The 27,009-nt window shown below is 41.1% G+C and overlaps 1 protein-coding gene and 1 long non-coding RNA gene across 2 annotated transcripts in view; one reads left to right on the top strand and one right to left on the bottom strand.

Moving 5' to 3' along the window:
* arhgap36 (Rho GTPase activating protein 36) overlaps positions 1-26,896 on the top strand; it is a 41,403-nt gene extending 14,507 nt beyond the window's left edge. The window contains 12 exon segments of the mRNA XM_063901223.1: positions 6,969-7,125; positions 13,827-13,895; positions 18,611-18,924; positions 21,827-21,853; positions 21,855-22,047; positions 22,549-22,604; positions 22,860-23,010; positions 23,216-23,364; positions 23,458-23,628; positions 24,080-24,168; positions 24,257-24,483; positions 25,351-26,896. Of these exon segments, the coding sequence (XP_063757293.1) occupies positions 6,969-7,125; positions 13,827-13,895; positions 18,611-18,924; positions 21,827-21,853; positions 21,855-22,047; positions 22,549-22,604; positions 22,860-23,010; positions 23,216-23,364; positions 23,458-23,628; positions 24,080-24,168; positions 24,257-24,483; positions 25,351-25,679 (1,932 nt within the window). The 3' untranslated portion in view covers positions 25,680-26,896.
* On the bottom strand, positions 17,123-21,005 carry LOC134876257 (uncharacterized). Its single transcript, XR_010167389.1, has 3 exons — positions 20,835-21,005; positions 20,621-20,665; positions 17,123-18,894 (listed from the first exon to the last, which is right to left on the bottom strand). It is a non-coding gene; the product is annotated as an uncharacterized LOC134876257 (long non-coding RNA).
* Positions 26,897-27,009: the final 113 nt, after the last annotated feature.

The following is a 27,009-nucleotide window of genomic DNA, read 5'->3' as shown; positions in this document are numbered from 1 at the left end:
GTGTCGTCATTGTTGGCATGAATGAGTAAGCACCTTGGAGACTCGGTGTTGATGAGGCAGACGGCTGCTCCTGATTAATTTAATGAAAACAAAAGGTGGAGCTGAATAATGTGAGGATAATGTTCCTTCATTAAGAGACAATCAGCGCGCCGCGGCAGGAATTGAGCACGTTATTTATGTGAAGTTCAAAAAACATCATGAATTTGAGAAAACATGTTTGAATTCATGCATTTTAAACTGGAGAAGTTTTTCTTGGCTCTATTCTGCTCATTTTCAGGAGTTTTTGCCCCAACTGTGATTTGCTTTAATGTTCAAAAAGCTCTGATTGGTTAACTGGCCGGCTCAGTTGCTCTTATTGGTCAACCGCTTAGAGATGTCCCGCCCCTTAGCCCCATCACGTACAATGTGTTGGAGCGCTAACCAACAGAAGCGCAAGTGTTATATAGTGATGTCAATATGTTACGGAAGTAAACAAAGGAGTCCAATGGAGGCGTCATTTTAGCCTTTGCAGACCATTTACATGCACTAAAACCAATATAACACACTACTGGGAAGGGAAAACGCTAGCAAATAGAAGCCCAACTGTTACAAAGTGATGTCACTGTGTTGGAGTGTGAAAGACACCCTCTCGGGAGGTAACGTTGGGATTTTTGCCTTTGCAGACCATTTACATGCACTAAAACTTATATAACACACTACAGGGAAAGGGAAAACCCCCAAAAAGCTTCCTGAAAGTCTTGTTTTTACAAAAATAAATGAGCAGAAAGCTAAAGAGGACTTTGAGTACTGATGGGAGGAAGGATAAAGCAGCAGCAGGTCACAGTTTCTGCTCCGGTGATTCATTTTAACTCTACCTCAGAGTCTGTATAAAGAGCTGAGTGTCAACGTATTGTACGTCACCAACGAAGCAGCAAAGCCTCCAGGGCAGCGAGAGGAAGTGTACTGAACTGGGAAAAACATACTGTATGGTGGGAAATCCGTTTCCCCGGAGAACACAGTACTCCGTTTGATTTCATAGGAGAGATTACGACATCGTTCTTTGGGTTTAAGGACCAAGACGTGGAGAAACTGCAGTGTAGAAAACCAGTGTCAAAAAACAAAATGGTTCGATTGAGTGATAAATGAATGAAGGGGTTAATGTGAATAAGGATGCTGTGTGTGTCTTTCATTAAACTGTATGTAATCTATGAGAAATATAGATTCATATATAACTATTGCTGAGTTAAAACCCCTCAAAAGTAAGCCCTCATAAGGACCAAAAGGGACATTTCGACAACCCTCTCTCCTAGAAAATGGATCTTAAACAACACATTTTTTACAGAAAAAAGGTTTCATAGACATTAACAATTCCCTTATTTGTATTTCTTATCATGATCATGAAGTAGTATGTTTAATAACAGTATTTACCAAGTCGAAACATGTTTTAGATGTAGGTAAAATACTCTACAATACACTTCAAGCCCTTCAGTTTACTTTAAAGACAGTCTACTGAAACCACCCTGCGTCTCAAAACTTATCTAAAGTGCTTTTGTTGCAAACAGTCTGTAGTGTCAAAGTCCTGAACGCTTTCAACACCACCAACAGCAACAACAACAACAATCAACCTGATCCAGGCAGTCGTTACCTCACACATAATAAGGAAAATGACTATTATGTAAAAGGTCATTTCTAGCAAAGTTTTCCCAGCAGCGATAATAACCGTAATGAGCTTCAGACGCAAGAAATGCTGCTTTTATTTTGGGTTAAGGTTTTGTGTAGAGCAGCAGATCAGTCTCTGTCTCAATTACACTGATTTCGAAGAGGGGAGAGCAAGATCAAAGACACACACACACACACACACACACACACACACACACACACACACACACAGGGAGGTATGAATATTCACATTAACCTGATGGAAAGGAGAGGAAGAGATGCGACCAGAGAGAAGGAAAGGAAACAAGTGGTAGAGGGAAAACAGCAGCTGGGAGCACTATTAATGTATCTCTTCATCAAACAAGGGGTAAGAAAACACACAAACCACATGTAAACACTGCTCTTTCTGTTGCATAAACACACTTTCTTTATTGGTTTTCTTATCCTTTTTGCTAAATTATAACAAGTCATTCTGTAATTTGCTCGATTTAAAGAGCCACAAAGACAAATCAGTGCAGGGGGAAAGGTCGCAGCTGCTGCTCTGTATGGTCCCTGATTGTAATTACTCCTCCTCTTCTCTCGTTCTAACTTTGATTTAACAAATGATGTGTGGCATTCATCGGCCCAGCTCTCATCTCGCTCTGATTTATTCTGACAGATAAGCGGTGAATGGGTTGGTGAACATATGGATTGGACGTCTGGTTTTTATTATACGTATAGAAAAAGTACATTACAGAAACAATGGGTCTTTGCTTTCAGAGAGAAGCCTTTTGTTTGGGTTCTTTGTACCCCATTTCCTCCCTTTTCCTGTCATGCGGTTTGAATGGTTTCCCTTCCTGCTTCCTAGTATAGACTACATACATAATTGGACAGAAAGTTCCCCAAAAATGGAGCGAGATCTATACCCCGATTGTTGAATATCTGACAGTCATGGGAAGATGTTCCCACATGTTCGAGAGCCAGCCAAAAGTGGTTAAAACCCTCAAACTCATCGCTGTTTTTGTTAGCGTTATGAGATGTGTTTGGTTTTCTTTGATATTAACAAACACCGCATGTCTACGCCCCTGCAGACCACATGCCCAGTTCAATGTGGATCTGGCTTTGGTTGATTTATTGAATGAAATTACAGCTTTGATTTCCCATTTCTGCAACATTCCCACCACAACAATAAGGAAAACAAAGGAACCAAACAACACTGCAGCGAATCAGAGTGACTCAGCGTTTACTGATCCTCAGGACGATTCAACTCCTATAATGTGATCAGAGGGTGTGAAAACCGGGGGGGGGGGGGGGGCATTGACAGACACACAGGCAGAGGATTAAACAATATGATATGGTGCTTTGATAGTTTCCAGGAAGACACTTCTATTGACTTCACAGTTGCTGAAAAGATCTCCACCATTCATCTGAAGTCAGTTTACCTTCATTCCTTTGCAATTTGAACTACAAAGATGACACTATTCTCTTAAAATGTTGGTTTATATCAAAATCAGGGTTAGAAAGGTTATTTTAAAGAGGCCCTGTTGTATTTTTTTGAAGGTTTCCCTTTCCTGTAGCGTCTTATACAGGTTTTAGTGCATGTAAACAGTCTGCAAAGGCTAAAATTACGCTCCATTGGAATTCAACACATTGTACATGATATGCTAAGGGGCGGGACATTAATTTAAGTGTATTATGTAAGAAACAGGACAATATAACCTTAAAAAAGCCATGTTTTGACTCGAGACTCGATGTTTTGATTGTTTTTAGAGTGTTTTGATGTGTGCAAATGCTTCTTAAATATACCAATCCTCATCATAAACCATACTGTAGCATTGTGATGGTGCTAGTAGAACCCATTTTTCATTATGTACCAGTGATCTTATTGTCTTTATGTAACTGGAAAGGAATACAGGTATTTTTTCCTTGTATTCTGACTGAGTTAAGCATGATTGAGAGATGTAGAAGCAGTGAAATATGTGCGCTGTGACGAGACATAAAAATGCACATCTGGTACTGAGAAGGATCCTTTATACTGGATAATGTAAAGGTTTACTTTCTATTTACAGACTGAGCATGATTCATGACACTGTCCCTTCCTCCCCTCAACATTTTTTAGATGACAACCATTGTTTTTCCCACTCTTTGCCCCGAGACGTACGTACGTCTCTGCGGGCGACTTCCCTCCACTCTCGCCACAGCACAATGGTCTGCTTAATTTCAGCATTAAGGCCGGAGAGCAATTTTTCCCCAATCACGCTGTGCAGTGCGGTCTGAGGACGGCTCAATTATACACACACACACACACACACACACACACACACACACACACACACACACACACACACACACACACACACACACACACACACACACACACACACGTTGAAGTAAACAGAGGAGGGCAGTCTTTGCAGATAGCTGTAAAAGGTTAGCATGTGGGGATGAATGCTTGAGGCTGTTGTCTGTTACGCAATGAGGGGTTATAAACTTTAAAGGCCTTTCATTTTAAGTTCATTTAAAAGCTTTAAGGAGCTGGTTCCTTTAAGGTCAGACTAGGAAACTGTGTCTTTATATATGAGAGACTGGAGTTACAAGCACCCAATGGTTACTGGCTAATGTTAGCATGACTTTAGCGAGTCAGATTGCCGGTTTATGACGTGCAAACAGCGAGACTTAAGGAATAGCAGTGTCCCTTGCAACTCATAGGTCTAGTCTGACATTACTCAAGTTATATTTGCATGCACCTTAAAGTAGATTCATATGGCCTTTAATGCCTGGAATGTAATGCACATGATGGAGCATGTTTTTCCTCATCATTGCTGTCCAAAATGCAGATTTTATTCCTGAAATCAAAGTTTCTGCTCATTGTTTTGTACACTTCTTCTTCAGTTACTCCTCTGGCCTCCACTTATGTGTTTTAATCGACCGTACACATTTGATTTGCATCCATTACTTGGAGCAGTAAGTGATATACATTCCATTTGAGGGACTTATAGGAGCTATAGGAACTAAACTGAAGCGCTAACGGAGCCTTTTTTTTGCAAGAGTCTTCAGAATTAAGGATAAAAGTCATGAAAAGGAAACAAACTGACTCACTATGGATGTGATGAATGCATTAATAGACGTGCAGAAGGGGAAACGAGTATCAAAGATCTGCTGAGCCATTTGTTACTCACTTCAGCCTTATTTCCTCAGTGTTTTTCCTATGTGTTTTGAGGCCATATAGCGGATCACGCTGCTGCTTTGAGCGTTTCCTGTATGTTGTACTCAGTAGTCTGTAGCATTTCAATCAGGGCTTGATGCCAAAGGCAGGAAACAGAGATTAGGTATAAAGCCTGGAAAGAGTGTGCAGGACATGTTAGGTAACGTACTCGCTGGAAAGACAGAGTGCACCTGCAGGATTCTTTGGGAGTATTGGGTGTTTTCTGAAAGGTTTCTGACATTTCAGAGGAAGGACGTAAGGAAGAGGGAGCATGGTTGGAAGTGGGAACACTTAAAGAAGTAAGGATGGAATAAAGGAAGCTAGGAATTAAGGAAAAAGGGAATGAAGGTGACGAGGAAGGACGGAGTGCAGCCCCTCTGTGTCTCAGTGTGTTTTGATTTATTTTCGTGCTTTTTTTGCAAAAATTCCTCTGACTTAATGTGCATGGTTTCTCAATGGGTTTACATACACACACACACACCCACACACACACACACACACACACACACACCCACACACACACAGATTAAAGCCAGATTTATATTTGATGGGGTGAAGTTGTGGTGAAACTCTACCTCAGATGTGGAGTGTGTGTGTGTCTGCTTCTCGTTAGCTTGTGACCGCTGCGTCTCTCCCTCACACACTCCCTCACCCTCTCACCCCGCGGCCCGTAATCCCTCTTCTTTGTTTTCCCGTTTCCTCACCCTCTCTCGAAGCCTCTCGTTCTCTCTCTTTTGACTGCTTCCCTCCTTCCTGTTGTTCATTATTCCCTCTGTCACTCTCCCTCTTACTGCTGAGATTTATATCAGTGATTGAGGAAGAGTTCAGATCCATTAAGTGCTTTATAGTCCTTAGAAAAAAGGTGGTAAATGGTCAGAATTGCACCCTCGATTACCCTAGAGCCCATAGAAAGTCAGACATTATTAAAATATATCAAAGTATTTAAATAAAAGCTCTACATTGTGGCGTTACAGTAGTAAGAAGAGACTCAACTTAAGCACAAATACCTCAAACGTTTACTTAAGAACTGTGCTTAAGGCTTCTCTAACCTTTGCCTGAATAAAACATTTTGATTAAAACAGAAAGACCTCCCCGGGGAATCTGAGCCGTGTCCAGCTCGATTTGATTCTTCCCTGGATCTCCTCCAATTCAAGCAGCTCCACTGTCTGCAGACTAATGCATCCACTCCACTGTTTATGACCAGAACAGAGGGTTTATTAAACAGAAATTACTTAGGAAAACCTCTGCTTGTTTACTCAACTTCCCACCGTCCACTTGGGATCATTTCAGCATGTCTTACAGGACTAACAATAGCTCCTTCTCTATTTGTTTGTGTTGTATTTTTCGTGTTGCATGACAACACTTCCCCAGAGTCCTGCAGTGGAGTGTGTGAGCTTCACTTTCTAGCTTTTATTTTGTGAGCTTTTGACCTTATTCCATTGTAGCCTTCAGACAATAGATCATGCATGGATGTAAACGTGTCTTTAGATGCAATTTACGGAGAAGAAAACATGGGATATGATAACAGTTGTACCGGAAAAGTACAGAAACCTTGATTTTTAATTACATACAGTAAGTGTACACAGAATGTGTCTGACTTAAAGAGAATACTGTGAGTACAGCTATATACAACTTTCATTGGTCAAGGTTCAAAGCCTATCACGTGCAAGTTTTATGTAGTGATGTCACTGTGTTACCGAAAGTAAACAAAGGAGTCAATGGAGGCGTCATTTCTTTTAAAAAACAATCAAAACCAAAGCAGGAATGTCTTCTTAATTATCCTAAATGTTATTAAGAGCAATGCATCCAAAATAATAGGAGATTAAAGCATTTTTTTTAGTAACACTCGGTTAGTTTGCTTGATAAAAAGCAGCAGACTGAAAAAAAGAGACATAAATGAATGCATCATACTTAAATCTGAATGTTATTAAAGGGTTAATGTTAGGGGGGGATAATGGTGAACATGTGAGCCGTCAACGTACATTTGAGACATTATATCCCACAGTCTGACGTCAGGAGAGAGCGGGAACTTGATGGTCTGTTGATAAAGCTCCCCGATCCCAGCACAGATTTCCATTTTCTCCTTTAATGCTCTGGTTTCTGCTTAAATTCGTCTGATAATCGCCCCTCTCTCTCCTCGTGGCAGGGGGACCACACGTGGGCGACCATGTTGGGTCAGAGTGTGCGGTTGCAGCCGGTGCCGATCCAGAGTCTGTCGGAGCTGGAGCGAGCCCGGCTGCAGGAAGTGGCTCTGTACCACTTGGAGGAGAGGGACCTGGACTTCAAGATCAGCATCCCCAAAGGTACGGAAACGTTGCAGTAGCGTTTTGAAAGCCAATGGGCTACAGGAGTTTGTATCCTCTGCACTTATTATGAGTTACTTTGGTGAAAAACGTCAAATAAATGAAGTTGAATGTGAAGTTTTTTGACTTTTTTTTACAATTTAAGAAGTTTTTGTTATTGATTACCTATCTTTAGCTATTTGTATGCATCCACATCATCTTTTAAAGGAATAATTCAACTTAAAACAAACAATATATCACGTGTAATTTCAGTGTTAGAAGAAGAACCGTTTTAATTTCCCTCCATTTTTAGTCATAATGCTAAGCTAAGCTAACCAGCTAATGGCTGTAGCTTCATATTAAGCATGCAAAAAGTGTGTGTGGTATCAATATTCTCATCTATCTTTTGGAAAGAAAGCAAATAAAGTTATTTTATAAAGTATTTATTTGGGAATTAGTGGCTAAATAACATGTTCAATGCAAGAAACACCTGACTTGGTTTAATACCTTCACATACATGCAACTTTAGCATTCGACTTTCTTGACAAATTGTTGCTGCAGGAGAACCAAGGCATGTTTCGAGACATTTATAGCATCTTAGAATCAATTTAGACCAATTAACATTTCATATTATACCACAAAAACTTGGAAAAAAACACTCAAAGAGGTCTCAGATTTTGCAGAAGCCATCCATGTCACGCTCTCTGAAGGACGTCTCCACTTCCAATGTTGTGTCTTGGTTGTGGAGAGCAGTGGCAGAGGTTAGAGCAACAACCCTGTGATAGTGTAAAAGATGTTCCTGTTGTTCCCCCCCTCCTCCCATAAAAAGCCGAACGGAGCCATAACAGTGTGTGAGTGAATCTGAGGAATGAGTGTGTGGCGCTGACGATAAGCCTGCATGCTCGGTCGACTCCCTCTCTGGTCAAAGACAACATTCTCCACACGTGTGTGAGTGATCTGAGCTGTCCATCAGGATGAAGGAGGGCAGAGGATCTTCCACGTGTCTTGGTAGATCTCTCAGGATGAAGGTTTTAAGAGGCATAAAGAATGAGCAATGTTGTTTTCTGCCGAAGAGGGTTTGATCTTCACTCTTTACCTGATATGGACTTGTATGTAATCCCATGAGACCCTGAAGTTAGCATCGCTCTGGTTCGTGCACCAAAAGCTAATGGGATTATTCCATTATCGCTTCATGGCAAACAATAGTTTACTATATTTATACGTTTGGTTCAACAAGATAACCTAAATAAATGAGCACTTGCATTAAATTAGAAGGTAAATGCATTTGGCAGAAGTGAAAAAGCTAACTAGCTAGCTAGCGTAAAAGCTAAAGTGTTTTGAGGTTGTTGAACAAAACAGCCTTTTTTCATATTTGCTTTTTCATCAAATAAATAACCCATTAAAGCTGATGGATTTGGGTTTTTAGAGGCGTTTCATAGGCTTCAACACTGAGAAATCATCCTTTCTCTCCTTAAGTGAGAAAGTGAATCCTCTCTGACTGCTGTTGTCGTCCCATATCAGCATCAGGGGTTACATCACACCCTGAACGGTTGGAAAACACTTTGATAAAAGCAGGAAATACCAAAACACTTTGCACCGCCGTTCCTCTTGGATCCACTCCCGGCTTTGAACCATTGTTTTTATCCATCTGAAATCAAAGATCCAGCCAAGAAAGAAAAGGATAGCTCCCAGCGACACACCGTAAATCTTTCAAACACTTCGTTGGTCTGCTGTCAGGGAGGTTTCTGGCTCCTGTTTATTGAGTCTGGAGGAGTCGCTGAGGTCAGGAGGATCACGGTATAGAGGCTGATGCGAAGAAACAAACACTGCTGATTATAGGTGTGTGTGTGTGTGAGTGTGTGTGTGTGTGTGTGTGTGAGTGTGTGTTCTCCTATGAGACCAGTTTTTAAGCTGCTTTTCTCAGACTCCACGGCTCTCTCCCATGCTCTTCCATTCTTCGTTTCTCTCAAATCTTTAACGTGACTTTTAGATGATTTTTTTCCACAGACAGAGCCTCTTCCTACCCAAAAACATTTGGAAAGCTGTATTCCATTTCATTCCTAATAAAACATATGAACCCTCCATGCATTACATCCATATTTACTAGCTTAGATCTTCTTCTCTTGTTTTGCTGCATGAATCGGTGCATTACCTCACCTGTAGATACTTCAAAATAGTCAAAGCCATGCAATAAACCCGGCTCTGTGATCATGCATGCTAAACAGACTGAACAAAACACGGTCCCACTCATAACATCGTGTCTTAAAGCACTACTTTTGCTGGGAAAAAAACTCCAATGTGTGTATTTAGTCCTGCAGAAACAGATTAAGAGGTGCAACCATAACTTTAGCATCCTAACCTTCATAGTTCAAAGAGTCATAAGGGATGTAAGTAAAAGTGGTGGAAACAAGTTTGGCCACATCCTGTGAGACTCCACCGATCCCCGCTCTCCTCACTTTCGGGAATATTTTCCTCATATCTTTTTCGGGGATGAATGTATACTCTATGACTTCCCATCAGGTCAGGGCTTAATTACACAGTTAGATTCATGGGAAAACACCAGCAGATCATTCATCATTCGCTGATTACTCGATGTTTCCTTGCATTAAAATCAGGGAATAGATATCCCTACATATTCTAGATAGAACCATGGGATGATGCCATGTTTTCACTCATAGGAAATAGCCTCTGACTTTAATTTGTTATGAGTAAACACCAGATTTACTATCCCAAAAAAAGCCCTCTCAACCCACTTAAATCTTAGCTCAGAGGGAGAATGAAGAGGTCATAAAAAGCAAGAACACACACACACTCATAAAACCTCTGATTCCACTAAAAGTGAAATAGTTTCAAACTAATTTATCAGCATAAGTAAACACTATTTGTTTTCCAAAAGAAGCTAAACATAGGCAAACATATTATAATGTGAAGCTTTCTGCTATAAAAAGAGCTGGAGCTAATGCAAAAAATGCCTCCTGCAACACATGCATTCCCCCAATGAAGATAAATAAAAGCTAATCTCATTTCTATTACGGATAAATACTGGGTTATCATGATGACAGATCTATCGTCGGCTTAACATCAACATCTTGTGGAAGTCACTTGATGCAGTGACCCGCTCCGTAACGTACAGACTCTCTGTAGCATGTGATGCCTGTAGGTCTGCAGGAACAGTCTGAAGTCACACAGCGCTGTGTGAGGAAGTGTGGGAACGTTCATCCTCAGTTTCTCCCCCGGGGGGGGGGGCGAGCGATCTCTGCAGTCCATCACGGTCTCTGCATCGCTTCCCGTCAAGATCCCGCTTTTTACTTCTTCTGCACTTCTGTTTGTTTGTGTTGTTTTCCATCCCTCTCTCCATAACACATATCTTTCCTCCCCATGTTCCAGCCTCTCCTCTTCTTAATCTCTTCTCCTTTTGTCTATTTACCTGCAAATGCAATAAAGCCCTTCCAGTTTCTCGTACAAACACTATTCCATACACTTCTATGTCCCAGTGCTGGTGTTTAATTGCATAAAGCTACGTTCATCTGCTTACTTGAGTACATTTGTGCATGCAACGCGCTTTGTTTCTTTGGCACGGTGCAGGAAATTCTTTGTGAAACGTGTCAGAAGTCTTCAGGCGGTTTTGTTCTTATTTGGTGTTTTTGGAGAGTTCATTCTCATGCCCCATTCTCCAAAAGTCTGCTCTACAGGGACTGCAAACTAACTCTCCACTGTCTCTGATCTTCTGTCTGTCTTCAGCTTTGTTTTTCCATCGCTTCTCAACCAAATATGTTCCTAGTTTCACTGAGAAGTTGCATCTACTGCAGCTCTGTTCAAGTAGAAGTAGAATAAGCCCCCACATCGAGCGTCTTGGAAGCATCTTAAAGTTAGAATATGTCTTGCATTCAATCTAAACTCCCCTCCAACACCAACATACATGACTCAAACCTCCAGGAAAGTGTGCAATAAAGTACTTGGAAAGCCTGCGCATGTGTCATCTTAGCTCTCTGTGCATTGTGCAGTACACGCTGAGTGCATATATGTCTACACAGTACACACACACACACACACTCTGAGGGATTAGCCTTTCCTGGAGGTGGCGTGTGTGTGATGGGAGGGGGAATAAACTTTAATTTCCTGCAGTCATGGGAATCTGACCCTTTCATCCCAACATGCTTACACACACATTCAGGAGGGTGAAAATACTCTTTCTTTTCTTAGTGTTTTAGTTCTCTTTTATCTGTAGTTCAGGGGGAATAAAAAGAAACCTCATTGCTATGTTTAGAGCCCCAGGATATTCTGGATTGAGATGATTTTTTTGGGGGGGAGATGCCGAGACGGTTCCTTAATAGGGAAAAGACCCCGATGTTGAATTAATGATCTCTAAACACCGGCTTAGTAACCCAAACAATGGCTCCGTCCACATAAACCCAGTCAGGGGAGGAGGAGGAGGAGCTCGTAAAACAGAAACACACACGCCATTAAAACACAGACACAGAAAAATGCTGCTGCATGATATACCCACTCAACATTACCTACAACATGTATGGTTTATATACTCCACTGTAGCTGCAAAATATGTGAATGTGTGCTAGTTATCCTTAGGAATTTGGAGAAAACACCAAACAAACTACTGCAGGAATGCACAAAATGTCAGCAATGCTAGTTTTCTAACAAACCAACTGAGATTCAATTGCAAATATCACATATTCTGCTCATTTCAGGTTCATTTTTGTACGTAGTGTTTCTCTTCTGACATGTCTCCATGTTTTAATGTTCAGAAAGCTCTTTATTTTTCTCATACTGCCTGTGCTGCAGCTCCTCTTTTCACCCTCCGTCTGAAACCAGAGCCCAGTCTCTGCTCTGATTGGTTAGCTGGGCCTGCTCTGTTGTGTAATTGGTCAACCGCTTAGGGATGTCCCGCCCCCTTGAGCCTATCACGGACAATGTGTCGGAGCGCTAGCCAATAGAAACGCAAGGGTTCCAAAGTGACGTCGCCGTGTTCCGGAACTTATCAAAAACCTATATGAAAACACACCACAGGGAAGGGAGGACCTCCCCCCCCCAAAAAGTATAATAGGGTCCCCTGTAACGTCACATGATCACAGACCAAGATCTAAAGAGGAGGTATTGTGATTGGTCAACCGCTTCGAGATGTCCCGCCCCTAGCCTTTCAAGGGAAATGTGTTGAAGCCAACAGATAAAAAAATGTTCCGTCGTGATGTCACTATGTTACAGAACTAAAAATAGGAGGTGTTTCATGCAGGGGGGAGTGTATATCATTTTATTTTCTTCTGTTCCCGTAGAAAAAATAGTAATAATTCAAAATAGATTTTACGTAATTGACTGTAAAAAGAGTTTTAAAAGTTGTATTTTTCCATATCTGGCCTAAAAAAATCAAAAGCATGTGCCTCTCTCTTTAGATTTACACACACACACACACACACACACACACACACACACACACACACACACACACACACACACCATGCCCCTTTGCCTTTCATGTCTGGGACCGTGCTGCCATTAAGCGAAGCGGCTATTTAAACAAACACCACTCTATTCTGGGAACAAAGCGAGACGTACAGGGACTTAAAGGAGCAAAGACAATAAGTGAAGGAGGAGAGGAAAGGGAACACGGTCATGGGGGGGGGGGTGATGATTGAGTGTGTGATGTTACATTTAGGGGCTGAAAGATGTATATTTACATGTATGGATGCAGTGGCGGCTCCTGACAAATTTCTCAGGGGGGGCAAAAGTTGTGATGATGGCTAAGATGACCCATTCAATGGGTAAAATAATAATAAATAAAAGTCAGATAGCCAGCTTTACAGTGTCTCATCTCATTGTTTAATTTGGTTTTCAACCACTAGATGCAACCCCAGACATAAAATATACAATACATTTGGTTCCACAATAAAACACACATTAACAGATAGTTTGTCATCTAATAGTTTGCCCTTGAAATCACTTTTAGCACAGTCTACAATTTATAGCCATCATGGAAGCCATAGCAATAAATAATCAAATCAAATTATACTATAATCAAAACTGTAATTAATCAAAATTTTCCAGAACATATTCCATTTACCACTATACAGTTTACAGGTTTAGTAAAGGTATAGAAAACCAACAGACCCAACAGGCATGACGTGCATGCTGCTGATTCTGTGAAACTGAATCATTTACTGAAAGGGGCGTGTTCAAAAAAATAGCAGTGCCAGGTTCAACTATTGCACGCATCAGTGCGTAACTGCGTATGACGAAATCACGTTAGGGCAAGCCCCCCCGGAGCCCATAGAAATGCATTGTATCGTTCGATTTTTGAAAAAACGAGTCTCAACATGTAAGTCTATGAGAGCGCCTGGGGCGATTTTCAATCTGACTGATATCGCCCCAAGGGGGCGGGGCTACTGGTTGGACAGTGACATCCAGGCTGCTGATTGTCGCAGCGATATTCAGGCTGCTGTTTGGACTATACTATTAAGACTTAGACCGGCAAAATAAACTCTTTTCTCTCTTTTTTTTTTTTTTTTTTTTTTTTCGTTTGGCTTAAGGAGGGCGGTGCACTATCGCCCCCTATGGGCCAGCCGCCCCTGTATGGATGTGTGTTTGTGTAGCGGGGGCTTCCTTTAAATGGAGAACAGACATCTCTTATCGAGCGGGGCACAGCCTTCATTGTTCGAGCTTCACTTGATGATTTTAATTCAAGGTCACTTTCCTTTGTTTTTCTCCCACAGAAATTCACAAACGGAGGAAATCTCTACGCAGGAAGTTCGACTCCTTTTCAAAGGAGAAGAAAGAGCGAGGTGAGTTCGTCACACTAACAAGGTCAGGTGTGGTTAAACACAAAACCCTCTGTTTGCACGGATCCCTGCACGACCCTGCAAACACACACTGTTGTGACGGGGAATATTACCCACACAGTGTCCCCGTCAGACGGTAAAGTGGCCGGCTGACGTCTGGTGGCTTTTCACCACTGCATACTTGGAGTGTTTATAAAGGACGAGAGGCAGCGCTCACCGAGTCGAGCTCCTCTGCGTCGTTTCCTCTTCACTATCACACAAACTCCCACGATGCTGTGCTTACGTCCCCGGCTGACGGGAAGCAACCGGCTTTTGTTTGTTTTTCTACGTTGGTCAGTGATGTCAATTCTGTCGTTGCTCGTAGTTTTTTAAATCCCAGATCCTCAGAGATGAACTTTACAGAAATGACAAACGTAATACTCATTGTGTAATTCCTCTCAAAAGTAAAAAAGATGGCATTTTTATTAATGGGAAATCAACTGTTTATTAGTTTGAATCTCTGTAAGATGTCTTCAAGTTTCTTTATACAGCACATTTTGACAAGAGCAAACTCTCCAAAACCTGCAGAAATGTTTTACCCTATTTAAATACTTTACAATTATAGGAAGCAACTGGCTTATGGCCCAAATCTCCAAATCTACACATGTCCCTGAAGGCCTCATTGTCCCTGTTTGTCCCTTATTTCAACACAATACCTTCTCAGTTTGCACTTCCTTTCTTCTGCTTTCCCTACCTCCTCCTCTACCTTGCCATCCTACTCCAGCCTCTCATAAAGAGATGTTCCCTGCTCTCAGGTGATTATCAGAGTAGCACGAGTTACGAGCCAAAACAAACAGCACACACACACACACACAAACACACACACACACACATTCCCAGGCTGTCTGCACCGCTCCTTAAATCCTGGGTTCAGCCCACGGGGATTTAGCCGAAGCTAATCAAAACACAGAACATTGGTGACCTGGCAGCAGAGACGGTGCTGGCTCTGCTCCCCCTGCTCCCTGTGCCACTGAAGGCATCCCCATGTGGCCTTCAGGGACCAGCACTAAGGGGGATAGTGAATCTCTGCTGGGGTTTTCACTTCTGCATAGCTGGCAAATCACCGCATGAAGCAAAAGCGTCCAAAAGCTAACGCTAAAGGGAGGTTTTCCAAGACTTCAGAGGCCAAAACATCCCTCTTTTTTTGTCATTTTTAACCACAGAAAGAAGGTAGAGGTGTTGGACAGAGGTCTAGCGTTGACGTACTGTAGATTTAATGAGTGCCAAATGTTTATTTTGACTACCAAATGTTACGGGTTAACGGCATGCTCGAGGCAAAGTAAACAGTGTCTGGCATTATGCAGTTTAAAAGGGGGTTTATAGGGGTGACAACAAGCCTAAAATGTAGTTTATTCGTGTGTCTTTGTAGTCTATACGTGATGAGTCCTGCTAATGTGGATGGGGGAAGACTTTTAAACAGTCTCAAAGGCATAAATGGAAAGTAAAAAGCCAATACCAGTAACGTTTTGGTGGAATTCTGGCCAGCTCATCAGCCAATTACATGAAAAACAACAAACTCAACTTGACGCAATGTCATTCTTAACGAGCTGTTGGTCGATATCTTCAATCGTGCATTTGATTGTACACACCAAGCACCAGAAGTATTAAATAAAAGAGTGTGATACACCTCTGCACACCCTGACAATTGCTGCATAAATGGGGCATACATAATGAATGACTTGCGTTAGAAACCCCATAATTGTGACGTTTGAACAAAAGGTTTAACATGATATTAGATCAACTGGAGCTCCTTTCCCAGTCAGTCCACCTTCAATGTTATTATGGCCGTAAATAGGATGATATGGGATTTATTTAAGACTTTTAACCATGGAATTTGTCTGTTTTCAGGCAATTAATAAAATGTATTAACCAGGAAAAGTTGAGGAAGTTCTCCTGAAAAAACGTCACCAATTATTTCTGAAATTCAAGTGAATCATGTCATTTAAGGTCCTATTATTTACTGTAGTCTCATCCAGGAAGTGTTTTACCTTCCTTTACCAGCTAATTGCTGCATATATTTGGAATAAATAGACTGTTGTTCACATGGAGCTTCTTCCCCGTCCCTCCACGTCCAATATTCTTGTTTTTACTTCACTATTTTGGTCGAAAGGTTAGAAAGAAGTTGCTTCCTATGGTTTGCTTCTGTGTTGTTTCGCTGGGGTTTACACGGAGGACATCCTGAGTTAAGTCAACATACGTTCACTCGACTTGAGGACCCCTTTTCACATCCAGCTGCTGGCGTGGTGATGGAGGAATTGGTACTGAGAAGCTTCTAAATATACCTCCTTCTTCATTCTTCCAGGAACACACAATGACCCGAGCACCAGAAATACTAAAGCAGTGAAATTCCTGAACAATAAGAGTGCGCTGTCTTCCTGTCTTGAGTTTAGTGTTGGTTTTATTATAAACCCAGGTCAGGTCCAGGGGGGTCTCATCAGTGAAGTAGTAATCATGACTACAGGGGCCGGGGTTTAGAAATACAGAGGTCAGGACTTCAATTTCCCCTACATAGGAGCCCAAAAGCTGTGGAACATTAGGCTATAAAAGACGATCAGAAGAAATAATAAATCACATTTTAGATATTTAACTTTCAAAATGTCAAATCTTTTTAATGTCAGAAATAAAAATTCAAGATGATTAATACTTTTAATTATTTTTAAATTCAAGCTGAACCTTTATAATACTTCAGTATTTTATATTTAGGATTTCTCCCCAAGAAACAGCAAGTGTTTAATCAGGAAAAAAAATACAGATTTTATTTTTGTGATTTTGTTGCATTTAGTCGGCATTTAAATAACTAATTGTATTAAATGTAAAATATATATATTTAACTAAACTAACGGGAGATGCGTTTACTGTCATGTAAGATTTTGTAAAATAAAATCTAATTCAGTCTTAAAAAACTGCAGATTCAAAGTTCATCTCAGGTTGATTTGATACCCCAAACTCCAGAAACCTGCAGACTTTATTTTCCTTTCTTAGGAAATAGAAGATTATCAGATGATTTCTTTATAAATACAATATAATATCTGTTCATTTTTGTGTATATTTTACTGTCTAAATGTATTTTTTAAATTAAAATATATTCTTATTGTCAGATGTATAATTCAGTTCGAGAAATACTTATTATATTTAAGATTTTTGGTAATTTAAGTATTTTTTCTAAGGGGTTTTATTGTATTGAGTGAGGATTTTACACAACAAAAGAAATAAATTGAATTTGTAGTAAAAAGTCATTAAAAATGTACTGATTTGAGGGGATTTAAAATAGAAAGTGTGATGTTGTGACTACAGGTTTTAAAACAATATGAAATGAAAGTGTTTTTCCTGTTCAATTCAAAAGACTTGGATTTAATTTAAAAGGTGTAATGATTACAGTCATTCAAACCATTGAAACAACAGCTTACTACAAATGTAAACTACTATTCAGTTGATTTTAAAACTCACACCCAGAAATATCTGCAGACTAAACCTCAGACCTCTTAAATGTCCCGTAACCTCGGCTGCCGTCTGTCTCTGAAGTGTCGTCCAGGACTTTAAAGTGTATGAAGCCAACTATTAAATCCTCAGCTGTTTACTTTAACACCTCCAGCTCAAGTGGGGCTCGACGCCGACTGGATGCCAGAAACCGTGTCCAAATGTCAGGAGGCCGAAGTCCTGCCAGCATACGTCAGGACTGAGAGGAATTAGCCGTTTGATGATCGAACATCTTATTAGGTGGATGGAGAACTATTGTTGTTGCCGGGCAGAAATGTGTTTGTCCGAGTAACAGGGTGACGTGTGCACAAGATCTTCCAACCACAAGCAAGAATATTACCTTAAAAAGAAGCAAGAGAGAGGATTTTTTGGTTAGATAAAAATACTTAAAATGGGTTTGCAGAACAGCCGCTGATGCTGGTTATCATGAGAGGAGGAGGAAGTGCTTTTTAACTAATTAGTAAAACCAAAAAATACTCTGGTAAGTAAAAGATCCTGCCTTCAAAGCAATGACTCATTATGAATCAACTTTGTATCATAAAATAAAAGGTGTTATTGTACTAGAGTTATTGATGATTGATACAGAAGTTTAAATGTTGTCTAAAAGCTTCCCTAAATATAATTGTCTGTGTTAAATTGTTAAAAGGAACAATGTTATGCTACATGCCAATGCTAACTGGCAGTCGGCCAACGAGGCACTTATTGAGGAGCTTAACTGGGAGCCTGGAGCTGAAAAAATCACACTTTTACCCGGGGTATTCAGGTTCTGGTAGTTCCTTGTCGATTGTTTTTCAGTTTATTTATTAAAGGACTTATACAGCCACACAATGCTATATTTAAACGGTACATTTGAACGTTTTTTCTGGCTTGTCCCTCTTTAATCCAAGCAAGTAACCCTTAATTCACACCTCCTAATTGGATTTATTTCCCAATCATCTGTTGTCTTTGTGACGTAGCAGAGGGTTGGATTTGCCGTCTGACGCTCCTGCGAGGACACCACTTACCCCTTTATTTATCTGCAGTGATCCAGTATCAGTGTGATGTCTGCCTCTCTAACGGGATCACCTGATGATCCCGGTCTTACCTTAACTCTCCATTATTCTGTCTATTCTTACCCTGCTCATCTACATGAACTCTAATGCATGAGCAGGGTTTATTTGTGCCTCTAAATCCGGTTTAATCTGAATTATTTCTGCCCTCAGAGTCAGCCCCCAAGGCGTTCGGGATCCCCCTCTCCCAGGTCATCGCCAACGACCGGGCCTACAAGCTGCGTCAGGACGCCCTGAAGGAGAGCCGGCGGGACTGCCTGGATCTGGAGGCGTCGGTGTTGCGCTTCAGGGCCGAGAAGAGGCAGTTCTTCAACGGGAACAAGCCGCCGGTCGGCCCGTCATCCGTCACTGTGGGGGGTATCTGTGTACCGTCCCCTAACTCCGTGGCACCGGCTCCTTGTTCTGAGGCCCCGAAGAACCCGCTGTCTCCCACGTTCCTGGATAACACCGGGCGGGGGCAGAGGAGGGTGAGTGGGAGTCAAATACACAGAGGATGATGGAGGGTGGATATACGTAATTATTATATAGTTATTATAAGTTATTCATTACAGCTGTTATAGGGTTAAAACTGATCAACACATGGGTCAGCATCTCATTAACGAAGACACATTCTATTAGTTTCTATCACGAGAAATATTTGGAAAATACTTAAATTATTCACTTCATTTTTCTAATTTTTTAGATTAATGAATGTTTACACCTTTTTAATTCACCATAATTAAAAAGCCTACCTCTAGTTCTAGAAATAAAGTAGCTGTCAGATAAAGCACATTACACCACAGTCAAAGTGCTTTGCATAAAACAGTAATATTACAATTAAATACATTTAGAAACAGTCATTAAATATCCAAGAAAATACAACTAAAAATATCTAAAATAGAATCAGTTAGGTGAGAAGTAAAAAGGTGAAATATGAATAGTTATTTAATTTAATAAAAGGATGCAGCAAACACACATAATGCGCACAATATATATATTTAAAAAGAGCATTTCTAAGAATAATTTGCTGAATATTCAAGGAAAACTGATCATTTTTAACTCATTTAGGAAGTTTATCCTGTTTAATTTACATTATATTTTTCTTCTTTGTGAAACATTACAGTCTTTAATGTCTTCCTTGCTTCTGCCAAATTTAATAAAGCAGTGGTTATTTCCTGTAGGAGATTTGAATCAGGTGTGTGTGTGTGTGTGTGTGTGTGTGTGTGTGTGTGTGTGTGTGTGTGTGTGTGTGTGTGTGTGTGTGTGTGTGTGTGTGTGTGTGTGTGTGTGTGTGTGTGTGTGTGTGTGTGTGTGTGTGTGTGTGTGTGTGTGTGTGTGTGTGTGTGTGTGAGAGAATGAAAGCCCCTCGAGCTGTAAACATTTACACGCCTCAAAGTCTTCATTTTCCCTCCACGGTCGAGTGTTTGCACAGAAAAATGCAGTGTGTGTTTCCCTCTCTCTGCCGGTGGCCGTCACACCCTGTAATCCTCTCCCTGCTGATCTGGAAACAGTCGTTACGTTAAGCCCGTAACGAGTATCATTACAGCCGTGGAAAAGCGGTGACCGAACCCGAACCGGGAGCAGACTCACAGCGCCGTGCGAGCGTGGATATTTGGTAGAACACAGACGGAATGATAGTGTGGTTTGGTATTAAACACCCTTTCTGAATTGAGAGTAGGGTAAGGACTTTTATTTTAGATAAAGCTTACAGTTAAGGCTGGCTCTGGCTTCACAAACACATCCCTTGGGTATTTTTGGGGTGTTCAATTTACCTTAATTATCATTTTGGTCATTTGGACCGTCTGTATTATTAATTATTTTACGTATTTTTATTGTAAAACTCCCTCAGACAAGTGTATACTGGGTAATATTTGGCTACATAATGAACATTTTTGACTTATAATGAGGAGCGCCATCGAATAATTATACTTTGATTATTAAATGTAAAAAAGTGAAGAATTGTATTTAAAAACACCATAAAATAAAAAATGTGCTTGTTTTATTTGACCCTTAATCCAAAACCTCACACATATTAAACTTGCAACAGAGCTGGAAGAAGTATTAACACATTTTAATAAAGTAAAAGCACAAATATATTGCAGTTATTAATAAAAAATAAGCTGTTTTTAGTAGAAAAGGAGTGAAAAAGACAAGCTGCTCGACCTAAATTGGACTCTGACTCACCGTTTTTACAGCTGTCTGGACTGTTGCAGCTCACTGTTTACATATCTGACAACAAACACACACACAGTCAGCTGGATCAGTGACAGATAACAGCAGGAGTAAAGGTTGGAATAATTGGCTGTAACAAGATTGATAATGAATGCTTAGAGGTAGAAAATCGCTGTGAGGACATTTCATTTCATTAGATTAGAGCGAAGAAGCAGACCTACTTTACCCGAGATTAGAAAGGAGAGGGATGGGTTTCTGACCTTCAACACTACACACTCATTCTTAACCGGTAAAACATGCAATTAATACACTCTTTTTTAGTCCTATGAACCATCTAACAGCAGATCATAATGCTATTTAAGTAAAAACTGCTTTCTTTAACCTAGTTAGACTTCAGTTACTGCTAGAAAAATCAGCTCTTAACATGAGTTCTAACACATTGTACGTGATTGGCTAAAGGCTAAGGGGCGGGACATCTCTAAACTGTTGACCAATCACAACAACGATCATACTTCTCAGATTGACCTTGTGTCCCACTCATTCCTGAGCTCTGGTGCTGTTTGGTTTCTGGACCGAGGTGCCGTTAGAAATTCCTCTGTCACTTGACGTTCCTCCAGAAACAATCTCGCTCACAGATGATCTATAATCCCGTGGTATTCCGTCTCTGATATTTATGGGATGGCAGCGTAACGATGTTCTTCTGGCCTCTCCTCCTCCTCCTCGTCACATCCCTCTTTAAAATGTCTTTCCATTTCTCCTGTCAGTGCTTCTCTCTTTGCTTTCTCTACTCCAGCATTGTGAGAATATATCTTTATAAAAACGGCATTAAAGTGTGTTTCTATTCTTATATATCAGCGGTTCAGATGATTCAAAGTAATAACTCCTATAGCGAGGAACCCAGAGAGATTTATCTGCAGCTCCCTTCATTTTCACAGAGAGTAAATCCACTTTTTCATGCTTTTTTTTCTGTTCAAGAGGCGGAATTTTCCATTATTAGATCATAAATACTCCTGAATTCCTGCAGAGTGAGTAGAGCTGGGTTTATTCACAATATGAAGTGAGGGTTTGATAAATGTAATCAAGTAGTTTTTAACCAAGTGTCACAAATCAAATACGAGTGGGTGAAATGATAATGGAAAAGAGGAGGGGAACATGATGCATTATTATATTTCTAACTGTAGTAACACTCAGTCCTCCCCCCCCCCCTACCCCCTGCAGGGCGGCCTGTCCGTGGACTCCATCTCCTGACCTGGTGGAGAGCCAGTCCCGCCTGCTGGAGGCGCTGCAGCTGTCCCACCCCGCCGAGCTGGAGCTGAAGAAGTCCGCCGAGGATTCCTCCAAGGGGAGAACCAGAACCCAGAACAAGCTCAGCCTCAACCCCATCTACAGGCAGGTTCCCCGGGTTCTGGAGAGGTGCTGCAGCCACATCGAGAACCACGGTGAGACATCTGGAGTCACAGAGTGGGTTTTGGACAAATATTTAATGGCCTTTCAATTTTCCATCTTAAGAAATACATAAAAATAAAGTTAAAAGTAGATTTTTTTATGACAAATATTAGAACTTTTTTAAAACCAACAAAAAAAACCTTTAAAAAAATAAAAAAAATATATTTTAAAAATAAAAAATAATTTACATTCATTTAAATATGGAGACTGAAGTCCCTCTAAAATATAAATAAATATAATTAAATGGCAGTAAATTAGATTATTTTATACATTACACTTTGTATTTATCTCTGTATATTTTTCACAATTTAATCTGTTTCATTTTTTAGAGTAATAGTCATATTCTTTAAGACCTTTTTCTAAGTTTAAATGTTATTGTTGCTCATCTTTAACAATTTATTTTACTGTATGTACGCACCAATATCACCCAAAACCACTGAATGATCAACAAACCTGATTCTGATTGTACTAAATGCTGTCTTCTGTGTGCTCAGGTCTTCAGACAGTGGGGATTTTCCGGGTAGGCAGCTCTAAGAAGAGAGTGAGACAGGTGAGGGCACTTTCCGATAACCCTAAAACTGTGCCACGCATTGCTTCTCATATGTGGAAATTACTTCTAATAATAATTGTATGATTTGCCGACCTGTGGAATATGGAAATACTCTTCAGGGCAAAAGCTGATGATGTGTGGCATCCTGTTTTTGAGAAATAGTGGAAAGTGACTCCTGTTTGACCCTCATGTGTGTTTTTACCTCTTCTTCTGTCTCTAATATCTGGGTCCATGTGTCCTCTGTTTGCTCCTCAGCTGCTGGAGGACTTTGACAGGGGGGTGGACGTGCAGCTCGACGAGGAGCACAGCGTCCACGACGTCGCAGCGCTCCTCAAAGAGTTCCTTCGGGATATTCCTGATCCTCTGCTGTCAAGAGAGCTGTACCCCGCCTTCCTGCACTCTGCCTGTAAGCGCACGCACACACACACACACACACACACACACACACACACACACACACACACACACACACACACACACACACACACACACACACACACACACACACACACACACACACACACACACACACACACACACACACACACACACACACACACACACACACACAGTAACCTGTATGGATTAGACTGATTGTCCTCCTCTTTCAGTGCTTCGGGGGTCGGACCAGCTCCAGTACCTGCAGCACCTCCTCTACCTGCTGCCTCCCTGTAACTGCGACACCCTGCTGCGCCTCCTCAGCCTGCTCCACACCGTGCAGAGCTACGCACAGGACAGCATAGGGACCAACGACGAGGAGGTGCCTAACTAAGAGAAAGCTAAACTAGACAAACATCTCGTACATTTAGATGTGACTTCCTCCTCCTCATCCTCCTCCTCGTTCTCCCTCCAGATCTCCGGGAACAAGATGACGGCGGCGAACCTGGCGGTGATCTTCGGTCCGAACCTGCTGCAGAAGGAGCGAGGGGCAGACTCCAGCCCTCTCTCCATGGGCATCGAGGACAGCACCGCCATTATCAGCGTCACCCTGCTGCTCATCCAGAACCACAGGAGGCTCTTCACGGTACGCGGGGTCACACCCAGCCTTCAAATCTATCATTTAGATCTCAGAAAGAAGAGACTGGTGAACAGAAAGCTCGTATTTAAGGCTCATTTCACCCAGTTTATGGTTTATAATCATGCGGATACTTTTGGTTTCATGTGCAAAGGCTCCGAGATGTTTAAGATGAATTAAATGTAGATGGCTATTGAAAAGAATGATTTTTATTTGGGTAATTAACCATCGAAATATACATTTTTAGGTCAGGTTTTCTTTGCAGAACTGACTAGCAAACATTGAAAGCAACATCTTAATCAGACAGAAAGAAATTGTAAAATATGAGAGAAAAGTTTCAGTTTTTATTTGCGATCAAAACAGGATTTAAAAAATAGTAAAATATCAGATAGGTTCATTTATGGTGCATCTTTTTTTGTATTTATTTAAGCTTGATTTTTTTATCATGTGCCCCCTCCAGGTGTCTGCAGAGCTGCAGCAGGAGGTCCTGATGAGTCTCATCCAGACCGACCCGGACATCATCGACTACCTGCTGCGTCGTAAACTCAGGTAACCTCGACAACCAGCCTGTCAATCATCTCCCAGAGGGCATCCAGTTTTTTGTATTGAACTTTCTACTTTATAATTCGCTCCCCAGCGGCAGCCACGTGGAGGAGGAGAGCCGCAGTGAGTCGGGGGGGCGTCGGGACACAGGGGCGTCTCTGGACTCAGTGGGGGCCTCCAGTGGGAGTCTTTCTCCCCTGGAGCCGCCCTCACCCCTCTTCCCCCCTGATGGTAACGGCGGAGAGGGCAGCCTGACCAGCGAGGTGTTCCTCAACGTGCTCAAACTCAACCAGAACTGGAAGAGGCAGGAACCCCGATACGGTGCGCAGGGGGGGGGGCGCAATAAAGTCATATTGGGGGGGGGGGGGGTTTAGACTTTGGGCTTTCGATTTTGACTGTTTTCAGGTTTAGGATAAAGTATATTAACTAGTAAACAAATGCATAACATCAACACAAATACCCTGGAGAAGTCAATATTACTGCCGATTATGAAAATTGAGCAAAACTTTGAGACCCTTTTGTTGTTTTGAGATAAAAATGTCAGAATCACAATACCTTTATTAGTCCCACAGAGGGGAAAATGTTCAAATATTACATTACAAACACTATGTGGTTGTTTATTGACGAGTAATTTTCCCAAAACGCTTCAGTCAGAATAGTATACTGTAGACGTCACTCCAGTCTTCATACTACATCACAGTATTGGTAAGCTATAATATATCTTTGTTTCATTAGTTATAGTTATACAAAGTTTTATAAAGGCTGAACATCTCTTGGTTTCTCCAAAATATTTTACGACACAGATTATACATGTGACGACAGTACCCCCTAGTGGCGACATGCAGAACTGCTTGAGAGGCTGCAACAGGAAAAAGGAAACAAATTATGAAGTATTAAACATTTACTCTCTTTTGATGAAGAGGTCTGGCTTTATACCATTAAGAGGAGGAAGAAGACTAAATAAATAGGAAATACTGATTGATTTTAATCTGCAAAATGTGTCATATTTTGATTGTTTTAAAGCTTAATTTATAGCTTTTTCAGAAACGTTTTAGGGACTTGAAAGAACAAATTTAAAAAGGTTTTCTCAAAGGCTAACATTTCTTCAACAAAAAGGCCAAAAAGAAGTACATTTAACAAGTTTGCTTGAAGGAAAGGTTTGAACCGTTTCCCGTTTCCCTCCTCCAGGTGAGACCCCGTCTCATAAATCCATCCGCCACATGCGTCAGTTCCACTCCCACCACAACCTGCTCAGCCTGGCCCAGCCTTCCCTGTCCGCCTCCTCCACCTCCAGGCTCCACGGGCCGGACTTCGACCCCCAGGACCGCAGGCCCCCGCTGGGCTCGGCCCTGAGCTTCACCCTGAGCAGCGTGGGCAGCTGCTCCAGCCTGAGCGGCTCCACAGAGAGCAGCATCTGGGTGAGGCAGACTCCGCAGGATGAGGGAAAACCTTCCCCGGTGTCCAACTTCTGGGACTTTTTCACCGGGAAAGGGTCCGGCTCAGAGACGATGGTATGATGAAGGGAGAAGAGGAAACGAATGAAGGAAGAGAAAAGTGTGTGTGTTTGAGAGAGTTTTTTTTTAAATTGGTCAGACTTCCTGTTACATTTAAACGAGACACCACTGGGGTTTAAAAACAAAGGTTATGTGAATTTCTAGGATTAAAAACATGGGGAAATGAACGTTCTGTGACATTATGTGTGATATCGGGCTATATAAATCGTCTTTGATTGACTGATTGATGGATTTCTAAGATTAAAACATGTTAAATGAACCCTCTGCAGCATAAAGCTTTAACCCTAAATGTCTTATTTTACCATTAGACTTTTCAGGAGCATACTGTTGCAGATTTACGAGTTGGAAGCTAGAATTTCCCCCTTTTTCTAGCATCTCTTGAATGCAGCATATGTGTGGATGAATTTCTGTTTGGGGAAATGTCATGAAATGTTGATTGTGTCAGAAAACTGAAACTTTTAAGTGCAACTCTCTTGAGTAAATGAAGCTAAAGAGACGATATGAAGGTGGATGCAGTAATATTTGCTTTGTATATAATGTGTACACGATGTATTCATAATTGTACCTTGTCTTTACTACGTAGAACTGCATGAGTATGTGTGTAGCTGCATGGACTCTACTATTAATACCTTGTCTATACTCAAGACTTCCTTTGGTTTTTGTTGTTTTTACTGTAAATATATTTTGTAATTCATATCAGCAGGTATTCAAAACAACTACTATACTACTACTGTTCATATTATGGCTATATTTCCTTTAAAAAAGGACCTATTTTCTCCTGAATCAGACCCATTTGAGATTAACGTGGAGGCATTACTGTTAGGATGTTCACACAGGATAGTTGCCTTCCTTAATCCACAGGAGGGCGACGTTCACCACATGATTTTAACCTCTAAACCTCCTCCTGCTTTTCCTACAGAAGCATATCATGTTGGCCAAATGTATAGATCATGTTGAAGGTTAGGATCATGTACATATGTTTGTTTTGTAGTCGAATCCATGTTTGTATTGTTTGTACAGAGATGTATCTACACGGTAACGTTGTATTTCTTCACCTCAAACACACCAGGTGTACAGAGTCCGTCCCTCACGTCCGCAGGTGAATGTATCGTCTATAACTTCTGGAGAAAACAATAGACGTGTGATCTTCTTTTAGAACCCATCAAAGTCTAAACCTAATCATGTACCAACTTCCTGCAGAGATTAAATGTCAAACTGCCTCTTGTTTTTTTTATTTTAATACATATAATCCTCTGTAATGTTTTGTTGAAAGTAAGAAAACAGTGTGTCAAAAATATAAGAAATAATGACTTAAAAAAAGGCAAAACTAAAA

The sequence above is a fragment of the Eleginops maclovinus genome, chromosome 14 (assembly GCF_036324505.1).
Source record: "Eleginops maclovinus isolate JMC-PN-2008 ecotype Puerto Natales chromosome 14, JC_Emac_rtc_rv5, whole genome shotgun sequence".
In the NCBI taxonomy this organism is placed as follows: domain Eukaryota; kingdom Metazoa; phylum Chordata; class Actinopteri; order Perciformes; family Eleginopidae; genus Eleginops; species Eleginops maclovinus.
This window is presented reverse-complemented; position numbering and strand designations above follow the sequence as displayed.